The 11,682-nt window shown below is 40.7% G+C and overlaps 1 protein-coding gene across 1 annotated transcript in view; it reads left to right on the top strand.

Moving 5' to 3' along the window:
- Positions 1-7: 7 nt before the first annotated feature.
- CENPK (centromere protein K) overlaps positions 8-11,682 on the top strand; it is a 32,499-nt gene continuing 20,824 nt past the window's right edge. Inside the window, exons 1-4 of the mRNA XM_075269936.1 lie at positions 8-165; positions 1,478-1,504; positions 2,816-2,944; positions 11,268-11,324. Of these exons, the coding sequence (XP_075126037.1) occupies positions 163-165; positions 1,478-1,504; positions 2,816-2,944; positions 11,268-11,324 (216 nt within the window). The 5' untranslated portion in view covers positions 8-162. The remainder of the gene's footprint in view (positions 166-1,477; positions 1,505-2,815; positions 2,945-11,267; positions 11,325-11,682) is intronic.

Here is an 11,682-nt window from a genome sequence, read left to right as displayed (position 1 = left end):
GAATGTCACTAGCCTGCGACACGGCCCGCTGCCGCTCTCCCTGATGACGTCACTATACTCGCCCTGCCAATAGCTAGCAGACGCGCCTGATTCGCGTTTGTGTTTACGGGCCGTCCAGCTGCTGGTGTGACATCTGCAGGGTTGAGGGAACCGGCTGTTACCATGGTAACATTTGTGGGTCTACAATGTGGTGGGGGGTATTTTTTTTTGTTTGTTTTTTAGATTTAGGATTTGTAGCGTCTGTCCACACAGCTCCAGCTTTTCATTGCAGTATCAATACGTTTCGCAGCCGATCTCACCCAATGCATTGCCAATGGAGAATATACTATGACCCTGCTGCATCAATTGGTGGTCCTGCAGATTTAGCCTTTTGTCCATGTACATGCAGCAGGTTACTTTATCATAATAGGGTTTTTTTTTTTTGCGCAGACTTTGTTAAGGTTTCCCTGGTTAAATAATTGATGACCAATCCTTAAGGGCTTGTCCAGGATAAACCTTGTTTGGAAAGAAGGCCAAGGAAGGTGAAATTTTTTAAAAAAATGACCGTGGTCCGATCCTACTTTTCTCAGGGTCTTGTTCTGGAGGAAGTCCTTACCGCACGTGACTGCTGAGGCCAATCAGCAGCCTAAGAAATGGAAACGGGACGTCACGGGAAACATATGCTGGTGATGCCCAGGTTGCTTTCCTTAGGTCATTGCGGCTGCTGATTGGCGTCAGCGGTCACATGATGCCAAAAACATTTTACCATTGACACCTCCTTTAGGATAAGTCATAGGTCCATACCTAGACCCCTGGCTGATCAGCAATTTAAAGAGGCTCCAGTCTTTTCAGCATGTACCAAGCACAGTGCCATACATTTATGCAGTGGCTGGCCTTGGTATCAGGGCTCAGCTCGTTCACTTGAATACGACTGAGCCACAGTTAGCCCATGTGACTGACGAATGTGACGTCACGTGGCCTGTGAAGCAGTAGTCACTTCCATCTTCAATTGATAACCCGTATTTCCACCCTGGGGGGGCAGAGATCTCATTCCTCAGCCTCCCCTGCTGACACTCCAAGAACCATTTTGATGACTGACTTCATTCTACATTTATGTAAAAGCAGTGGGAGTAAAGCAGAGCTGTTGACATCGCAGGCAGCAGCAGGGAAGGTGACATCACAGACTTCCAGGCACCCTGCTGCACTCTGAAAATCCGCTGATCAGTTCTCTCAAGGGGCCATGACACTTGTACATGTGCTGCAACCTCTTCGTTGTTCAGATTCGTCTGTACCGCACAGCAGCATGCTTATGGCAACAGCCGGGCTTGACATTTATTCTTGGCACTAATGGGAACAATCTAAATGACTAAACAGTATTGTCAGACTATGCAGAGTTTGTAATCTTTTACCATAGAGACATCCAAGTCTGTGTGCAAGCTGTAGACACAAAATGATAGAGCTACTTTTGATGCATTGATTTCTTTTTTTTTTTTTTCAGGACAACCTGGATGAACTTCTGAAAGAGGTAGGTACAAATCCATCTTATTAATACAAGTAATTTATCAAATCTGCTTAGATAATCTTATTTTCTTCTTTTTAGATTAATTCAAGGTAAACAATATTTAGTGCACGTCATTTTGATACTTACCGTATTTTTCGGACTATAAGACACACCTAGGTTTTAGAGGAGGAAAATAGGGGAAAAAAAATTTGGAAGCAAAAAATGGTAAAATATTTAATATATGGGAGTTGTAGTTTTGCAACAGCTGCAAGGCCACATTGACAGGTGACCCTGCAGCTGTACGGGGATGTATAGAGTGTTTTTTTTTGCGGGGCCAGAAGTATTTTTTAGTTATACCATTTTGGGGACTATCTATTGCTTAGATCACCTTGTATTGAAAAAAAACCCGGTGGTTTATTATATATGATTTTCTACTTCTATATATATATATTCTGGGGACAGGAGGTGATTTAGAACTTTTATTTATTTCATATTTTTATTATATATTTTTAAAGCTTTTTTTTTTTTTTTTACTATTTTATTCCCCCCCGGGGGCTTGAGCCTGCGGTCCCTTGATTGCAAGTCCCATAGACGGCAATACAACTGTATTGCCGTCTATGGGACATTCTGTATATTACTATTACGGCTGGTCATAGAGACCAGCCGCAATACTAATACAGCAGTGACAGGCCTGGGAGCCTCATTAGGCTCCCGGCTGTCACCCGAACAGGTTGGCTCTTGCGATATCGCCGCGCAGGAGCCGGCCTGCAACTTCCCCAAATTTTGGGGAAAAAAAGTGCGTCTTATAGTCAGAAAAATACGGTAATATGTGAGGTCTTGGGTGAGCAGGATGGCTCGGGTAACTGGGGGCATTGGCGTGGACAAGAGTCATTTACATTTTTTTTTGTATTATTATTATTTTTACAGATCTCCAGTATAACTAGGGCATCCATAGGAGTTCGGGGGCGTTCACACTACTGTCAGTGTCTGACAGCTAGTGCCCGATGCTAATGTCTGCGCAAAATCTTGTGCTGACATTAGCATCGGACACTAGCTGTGTCCGTTACATTTTGCATTGATTTAATGGGACATCGGTTGCGTTCTTTTACAGTCGGTGTCTGTCCTTAAGTGTCCGTTCACAAAGATGTCCGATTTTTCAAGCGGACAGCAAAACCCTACATGTAAAAATTTACACCTCCAGTGTTTACTTATGTCAGTGAGCTCCTCAGTCACAGGACTAGCACATGAAGTCAGGATCTCTTGTCCTATGTATATTACTGCCTTCATTGCATGATTTGATAATAATTTTACATATATTGTCTTTTTAATTTTTAGACTGAACATCTTGCAAGACACATGTCTTCATACCAGCAGGATCTTCCTCCAGACTTACTTACATCTTCCATGAAAGGCAGTGAGGAATTAGTACAACGTTGTGAAGAAATCTGGGCACAAATTGGGCAGGTATGTAAATATGTAACTATTTGTATGATGTTCTTTGATCAGTGTTAAATATCCTGCTTGGAGCAGTACTGTAAAAATGAGATGATACAAGAAAATCTTGTACCTCAAGATATCCGCACATCTTAGGCAGCTGTTATCTGAATTCTCCTGTAGCTGACAGCTATTTCTCCCTTACAAATGCCCACTGGGCTTGGCCAGACATGCGTATTTTCTCAATAAGGGCTTATTTCCTTTATGGACAAAAGACAAACACAGTCAGTGGCTGATATGGGAACACCCATCTAACATGTAATCACCAAAATGAAAAAAAGTAATTATTAAAATATAATTACATAAATTGGTCTCTAAAAAATTAAAGTGAACCCATCAGGTGAATATCTGATAGCAGGATATGATAGAGTGAGAGAAGCTTATACTCTGATATATAGCTGTATAGGGTACAAGGAGAAAAGTTGAGCTCAGTGTTATGTAGGTGTATAGGGTAGAGGGTGAGAAGCTGAGGTTATATAGGTTTATATAACAGAATGAGAGTAGTTGAGCTCTGTGATATATAGGATTATATGATAGTGGGAGAGAAGCTGAGCTCTGTGATATATAGGGTTATATGATAGAGAGAGAGAAGCTGAGCTGTGTGATATATAGGGTTACATGATAGACGAGAGAAGCTGAGCTCAGTGATATATAGGGTTATATGATAGAGGAGAGAAGCTGAGCTCTGTGATATATAGGGGTATATGATAGAGGAGAGAAGCTGAGCTCTGTGATATATAGGGTTATATGATAGAGAGAGAAGCTGAGCTCTGTGATATATAGGGTTATAGGATAGAGGAGAGAAGCTGAGCTTTGTGATATATAGGGTTATATGATAGAGGAGAGAAGCTGAGCTCTGTGATATATAGGGTTATATGATAGAGGGGAGAAGCTGAGCTCTGTGATATATAGGGTTATATAATAGAGGAGAGAAGCTGAGCTCTGTGATATATAGGGTTATATGATAGAGGGGAGAAGCTGAGCTCTGATATTTAGGGTTGTATGATAGAGGAGAGAAGCTGAGCTCTGTGATATATAGGGTTATATGACAGAGGAGAGAAGCTGAGCTCTGTGATATATAGGGTTATATGATAGAGGAGAGAAGCTGAGCTCTGTGATATATATGTTATATGATAGAGGAGAAAAGCTGAGCTTTGTGATATATAGGGTTATATGATAGAGGAGAGAAGCTGAGCTCTGTGATATATAGGGTTATATGATAGAGGAGAGAAGCTGAGCTCTGTGATATATAGGGTTATAGGATGGGGAGAGAAGCTGAGCTCTGTGATATATAGGTTTATATAGTAGAGGGAGAGAAGCTGAGCTCTGTGATATATAGGGTTATTTACTAGTGGAGAGAAGCTGAGCTCTGTGATATATTGGGTTATATATTAGTAGAGAGAAGCTGAGCTCTGTGATATAATGGCTTATATACTAGTGGAGAGAAGCTGAACTTTGTGATATATTGGCTTATATACTAGTGGAGAGAGGCTGAACTTTGTGATAGGTTTATATACTAGTGGAGAGAAGCTGAGCTACACTTAGATTTATGAATTTATGAGTAGATATATAGTGTATTTTTTTATAGATTGATGTAATACGGTATTTTGAGACAATCTCTTTAATATAAATAAAGGGATCCTATCATTCAAACTCAATTTTTTCTCACTAACACGTAGGAATAGCCTTAAGAAAGGCTATTCTTCTCCTACCTTTAGATGTCTTCTCCGCACCGCCGTTTGGTAGAAATCCCAGTTTTCGTCTGTATACAAATGAGTTTTCGCGCAGCATTGGGGGTGGGCCACAGTGCTCAAACAGCACTGGGGGCGTCCCCAATACTGCGAAAGAACTCTCGAGCGCCGCCTCTATCTACTTCAAGAAAGGTCCACTTCACGCGTCTTCCTCCAACGCTGGCTTCAAACTTCTAGGTCTTGAGCCTAGGGCAAAGCCGAGTGTGCATGCCCGCCGACCACAAGAAAATGGCCACTTACACAGTATTGTGCAGTTTAAGCATTGGGGCCTGCCCCCAGTGCTGTGAGAGAACTCATTTTCATACCAACGTAAACCGGGATTTATACCTAACGGCGGCGCGGAGAAAACTTCTAAAGGTAGGAGAAGAATAGCCTTTCTTAAGGCTATTCCAACGTGTTAGTGAGAAAAATTGAGTTTTAATGATAGGATCCCTTTAAGAGAACCCCAGCACCTCTTGAAGTCTCCCATATAGTTGAGAATACAAAACCTTCTCCATACGTTAGTCCTTCCAGGTACTTGTCTTCTCCAGTGACACAAAAACAAATCTAGAAGCCAAAAGTGAGAAATCCTGGATGTGTGGTCTGTGTGTCCAGGATGCTGCTGGGCTTTTATTATATCTCATGTATCACAGCTCCATTTCTGGATTGCTTCATTTTTTTTACATCTCAAGAGTGAGCTTTTCCCCCTTATACTGACACATACTGATGCAAAAAGTTTTCCATCCATCCCCTGTTGGCCTGTTATAATCGGTCTGATAACAAAGCATGTGATCTTGGTACCTGCAGACTGCCTTGTATGAAGAGCCCTTCCCATGTACATTCTCATACACAACCACCTGTATGATCTTCCATACATGAAAATATGGATACTCTTCACACACTATTATACCATGTACAACCTTCTCTTTCGTGTTACCTCTATCCGTAGGTTTGAGAGAAGGGAGGGGAAAGCAGAGAGTACTGACACAGCCAGGAGCAGTGTCATAAGCATCAGCGCAACCACCTATGTACAGGAGTTACACATACTTTACTGAAATTAAATAGTAAGTTATTTGTAATGAAAGCTGAATAATATTAGATTTAGGTATTAAAAAGCAATAAAAAAAACCCCTGTGCATTAATTTAATTATAAAAAAAAAAGTAATGTACTTTGTGAAAAATGGGAAAACATCTTTAATCCAATTTTGAAGTTTGCTACTTTTAAACATGCCGGGAAAAAGAAAATCTAATTTGTTGCAAAATTCTAAAACAACGAGCGCTATGAAGGTAGCCAGAAGTCAGCAGAGTTCTCCTCAAGCGGGGCTGATGGAGATCATCGGCGCCAACAACACGCTCATTATATGGCGTGCCAGCGAGCTGCTGAGATGCCAAAACAATCACGGGCACAGCATGAGGAATGAGTTTAGCGGCAGGTCAGCTTGACAGCTGCCGAAACGCCGGAGTAGGCGGATTATCAACGCCAACAACAAGCTCATTATATGGTGTCCCAGCGAGCTGCTGAGATGCCGGAACAATCACAGGCACGACGTGAGAAACAAGTTCAGCAGCAGGACAACTTAAGAGCTGCTGAAACGCCGGAGCAGGCAAACCATTGACAGCAGCAATTTGCTGAATATAGGCGGATCATCGATGCCAACAGCACGCAGACGAAGTCGTTGGCAGAGGCTGTATATATATATATATATATATATATATATATATATATATATATATATATGTATTATAAACTGAATGGTGTCAAATAAGAAAAAAAGGAATAAAAATTTGTATGGCTTATAGGTACACGTGCCATGAGTGGCTCATTAGCTGTAACTCCATATCTTGGCAGCGAGTAAAGAACCATGTGACTATACAAATTGCTCAGTATTCTCTATAGTACCACACTGCACTCTGCAGGCTAATGCAGGAGAAATGGGGGAGGCTGAGTGATGTGTACAGTGACATGGTCCTCTACTCACTGGGACTGATTTATATGATCATAAGATAAGAAAAGATAAACCTTTAATAGTTCAACCATTGGGAAATTCAGTGTGGTACAGCAGCATGGATAATACAGTAATATATTACAAGAAACTAACACATACAAGTTTAAAGGGGCTCTGTCACTGGGAATAGTCATTTTTAACCAAACACATCCTTGCATAGGCTTTAGAAAGGCTATTCCACACCTACCTTTATTCTGTAGGTTGCCTCAGTGGTTTCTGAATAAGTTCGTTTTTATTCGTATGCTAATGAGCTTTCAGCCAGCACAGGAAGTTCCCAGCAGCACTTGTCCCTGCTATTATCTCCTATGTGTGTGTGTGCAAACAGGAAGCTGAGTCATCAGCAGCAGCCTGTGCATAGGAAACAATAGCAAAAGGGGTGCACGATGTATTGTGCACCAGTCTAATTAGCATATGAATAAATACTGCCTTATTCAGAAAAAACTGAGGCAATTTACATACTAAAGGTAGGTGTGGAATAGACTTTCTAAAGCCTATGCAAGGATGTGATTAGTTAAAAATGACTTTTCCTAATGATAGAGCCCCTTTAAAATTATTCTGTACATTATTATTTAGGTTGTGAAGAACTGAAAATGGTTGTTGACGTTTGTTGAATTTGCAGCATTAAAATTTCACATTTACTGAAATCAAAAGCTGTTTAAATAATAATAATAATAAAAAAAATCCTAACAGGCCATTTTGCATATTAACATAGGAACCCTCCTTTAATATCACCTTCACAAGTTTGCATCATTGAACTTGCGAGTTTTGGATAGTTTCTGCTTGAATTTCTTTGCAGGGTGTCAGAGTATCCTCCCAGATCTGCTGTTTTGATGTGGACTGTCTCTCACCATCATAGATATTGTGCTTGAGGATACTAGAAAGGTTCCCAATAGGTTTGCGGTCAGGGGAGAATAGTTACCACACCCGACTCTCTCCTTTTGCAGCCAGTGACTCGGGTATTCTTTGCTGCATCAGATGCTGCATTGTCATGTATGAAGATGATTTTGCTACTGAAGCATGGTTCTTCTTTTTGTACCATGGAAGAAAATGGTCAGTCAGAAACGCTATATACTTTGTAGAGGTCATTTTCACACCTTCAGGGACCATAAAGGGGCCCACCAGCTCTCTCCTTACAACGCTGTCTTGTAGACATCACAGCCTTGTTGGGACATGGTGACCATTCACTACTCCATCCATCTGGACCACACAGGGTTACATGACATTCATCATTAGAGAAGACTGTTTCAAAATTTGTCTTCATGTATGTCTAGTTTCACTGGAACTGTTTCTGCTTGTGACACATGTTTAGGGGTGGCCGAATAGTAGGTTTATGCACAACTGCAAGCCTTCAACGGCAAGGATCCTACGCCTTGAGGTACTTTGCAGTGATTATTTTCACACTTTCAGCGACCCTTAAGGGCCTCTCAGCTGTCTACCCATGATTCAGGCCAAAAACCTGACTCTGCCCCCTTTTTGCTGACGTTGCAGCCCATCCATCTGTACCATTCAGGGTTGCATGGCACTCATCGGTAAACAAGACTGTTTCAACATTATTTTATCATGTATGTTTTTGCTTGCAAGTATTGTCTAGAGGTGGCTGAATAGTAGGTTTATGCACAACTGCAAGCCTGGAGGATCCTACACCTTGAGGTTCATGGGACTCCAGAGGCACTAGCATCTTTAAATACCTGTTTGCTGCTTTGTATGATATTTTAGCAGCTGCTCTTAATCCGATGACATTGGCATAAACCTTCCTCATTACTAGAGATGAGTGAGTACTGTTCGGATCAGCCAATCCGAACCGCACGCTCGCATAGAAATGAATGGACGTAGCCGGCACGCGGGGGGTTAAGCGGCCGGCTGCCGTCAAAGCGGAAGTACCAGATGCATCCATTCATTTCTATGGAGCGTGCTGTTCGGATCGGCTGATCCGAACAGTACTCGCTCATCTCTACTCATTACGTCTTTATCTGCACGAACCCATCTGTGCTCTAAATCAGCCATAAATCTCTTCATAGTGCAATGATCATATTTTCATACCTTGTCCAAGGCATTGCACTATTTGACACTTTTCGGCAGCAGAGAGATCCTTTTTCTTTCCCATTTTGCTTGAAACATGTGGCCTGCTTAATAAAGTGGAACGTCCTTAGGCTAAGGCCCCACGTTGTGGAATTGCAGCGTTTTTTGTTGCAGATTTTGCTGCAGTTTTATGAGCCAAAGTCAGGAGTGGTTTGAAAAGGAATGGGAAATATACACATATACTTTCTGTTTAATCCACTCCTGACTTTGGCTTAAAAATGGCAGCAAAATCTGCAAAAAAAAAGCTGTGTTTATGTAATGTGGGGCTTCAGCCTTATTGCAGGTAGCTATACAATGCTCCTGGTGAACAATGGTCTAGAGACCCCTTACCTGTTCCTAAATCTCTGCTAGGAACAGTATGTGTGAGATTGTTGACCTGACCAACGCCACCATTGTAATGATGATATTCTCCCTGGTGAATGTTGTCCCTATTCACTCCATTGTATCTTTCACCTCTCAATAATCTCTTACACCTTTTCTTCTGACATCTAATGAAAACCTTCATATAAGATACTGGTAGAAGAAAAACACCTGCCTTGATAAGACCGTAAACTTGTCATCACTCTGGACGGCTGCCTGCAATAGGTTAGGGGCTTTGGCTCTCGTATAGAATATATGGCCAGTACATTGCTGTCCAATTTCCTTTCTGGAATATTTTTTTTTGTAGAATGAAATAATTGTGAGCCAAGTACTATAAAAATGATGTAATGTAATAAAATCAGTGGGATTCTCAACCAAATCTGAGAAGTCTTATCCTAGTTGGCTTTTATACATTCTACCTTTGTGAACTTGTCTTAGAAAAAAAATTCTAAACTAGGTATTCACATCTTAGATATGTACGACCTATTCACAAGAAATGCCACCAATGTCTGTTGTAGGCAGGTCCCGGCTCTGTCACCTCTATTGAAAACTGAGGTCACCCAACCCCGATAGATGCTCAGTGGCCATCTCATACAGGCTGCTGTTGCATTCAGTGGTGGCCTAGTTATATATATATATATATATATATATATATATATATATATATATATATATATATATATATATATACACACACACACACACACAAGTATCTATATAATATGACCACACAAGTAACTCTCTAATTAAAGGATTTGTGCATTTTCAGAAAAATATTGAAAAGACAAATGTTATCGTCTGTACAATGAAAAGTTCTACCAGTTTCCAGTACATTTTCAGTATCAATTCCTCACGGTTTTCTAGATCTCTGCTTGTTGTCATTCATTCTGATTACTCTCAGTGGATAAAAATCAGTCCATGGTCATGTGATGTACAGTCTATGCTCATGTAATATAAAGTCCATGGTCATGTGATATACAGTCCATTATTACGTGATATACAGTCCATGGTCATGTGATACAGTTTATACTCATGTGATATAAAGTCCATATGGTCATGTGATATACAGTCCATGATCATGTGATGGACACACAGGTACACAGCTCGTAACCAGTTAGATGTCTGATTACTGTGCTGTGTCTATAACGAGCTGTGCACCTGTGTGTCCATCACATGATCATGGACTGTATATCACATGAGTATAAACTGTATCACATGACCATGGACTGTATATCACGTAATAATGGACTGTGTATCACATGACCATGGACTTTATATTACATGAGCATAGACTGTATATCACATGAGCATAGACTGTATATTACATGACCATAGACTGTATATCACATGAGCATAGACTGTATAATACATGAGCATGGACTGTATATCACATGAGCATGGACTGTATATCACATGAGCATAGACTGTATATCACATGAGCATAGACTGTATATTACATGACCATAGACTGTATATCACATGAGCATAGACTGTATATTACATGAGCATGGACTGTATATCACATGAGCATAGACTGTATATCTCATGAGCATAGACTGTTTATCACATGAGCATGGACTGTATATCACATGAGCATATACTGTATATCACATGAGCATAGACTGTATATTACATGACCATAGACTGTATATCACATGAGCATAGACTGTATATCACATGAGCATAGACTGTATATCACATGACCATGGACTGTATATCACATGAGCATAGACTGTATATCACATGACCATAGACTGTATATTACATGACCATAGACTGTATATCACATGACCATAGACTGTATATCACATGAGCATAGACTGATTTTTATTCACTGAAAATAAGCAAATAACATTTGTCTCTCAATATTTAACTGGACAACCCCTTAATTATAATTATATTAATTATTGTACTGAATAAAGATGTCTATAATCACTGGCTTTTTAATGAATCAGAGGATCTTAGAGAAGTTGGATTTGGTGGTTTGGCCTACCATCTTCACAGCCCTGTAACCTACTCCTGGACAACCTCTTAAACTTTTTTGTTTGTTGCAGTTGCAGCACTGACGTAACGTCTGCCAAGCTGTTAACCTGTGATTGTATTTATGTTTTTACACAGTGCCAAAACCAGATCATGGTGATGGAACCTGAGGTCTTGCCCGATTCTGATGTGCAGGTGAGGCATAAGACAGACTTCTTTTGATTTTCTTCTCTATCCACCCCAGACCACCTTGAAGATTTCTTCCAGACATAGCTCATATTCACACACAATCTCCCCACACAACAACTACCCCAAATGTCTCTTCTGAATGCCTTCTACATGGTAATAGCAAACCACACAGTAACAGTGGCCCATTTTGTACACCCTACACAGCAATAATTTCCCTTTTGCCCCCTTTCCCCACAATACTAATGTCTTCCTTTGTGCCTACATTCAGTGATAATACCCACTTTGTGTCCCCACTAAGTATTAAAGGGGTTTTCCGGGACTTCTTAATTGGTGACCTAGCTTTGCGCTTCATAGATCATGTGAC

This window comes from Leptodactylus fuscus, chromosome 1 (assembly GCF_031893055.1).
Source record: "Leptodactylus fuscus isolate aLepFus1 chromosome 1, aLepFus1.hap2, whole genome shotgun sequence".
Lineage (NCBI taxonomy): Eukaryota > Metazoa > Chordata > Amphibia > Anura > Leptodactylidae > Leptodactylus > Leptodactylus fuscus.
This window is presented reverse-complemented; position numbering and strand designations above follow the sequence as displayed.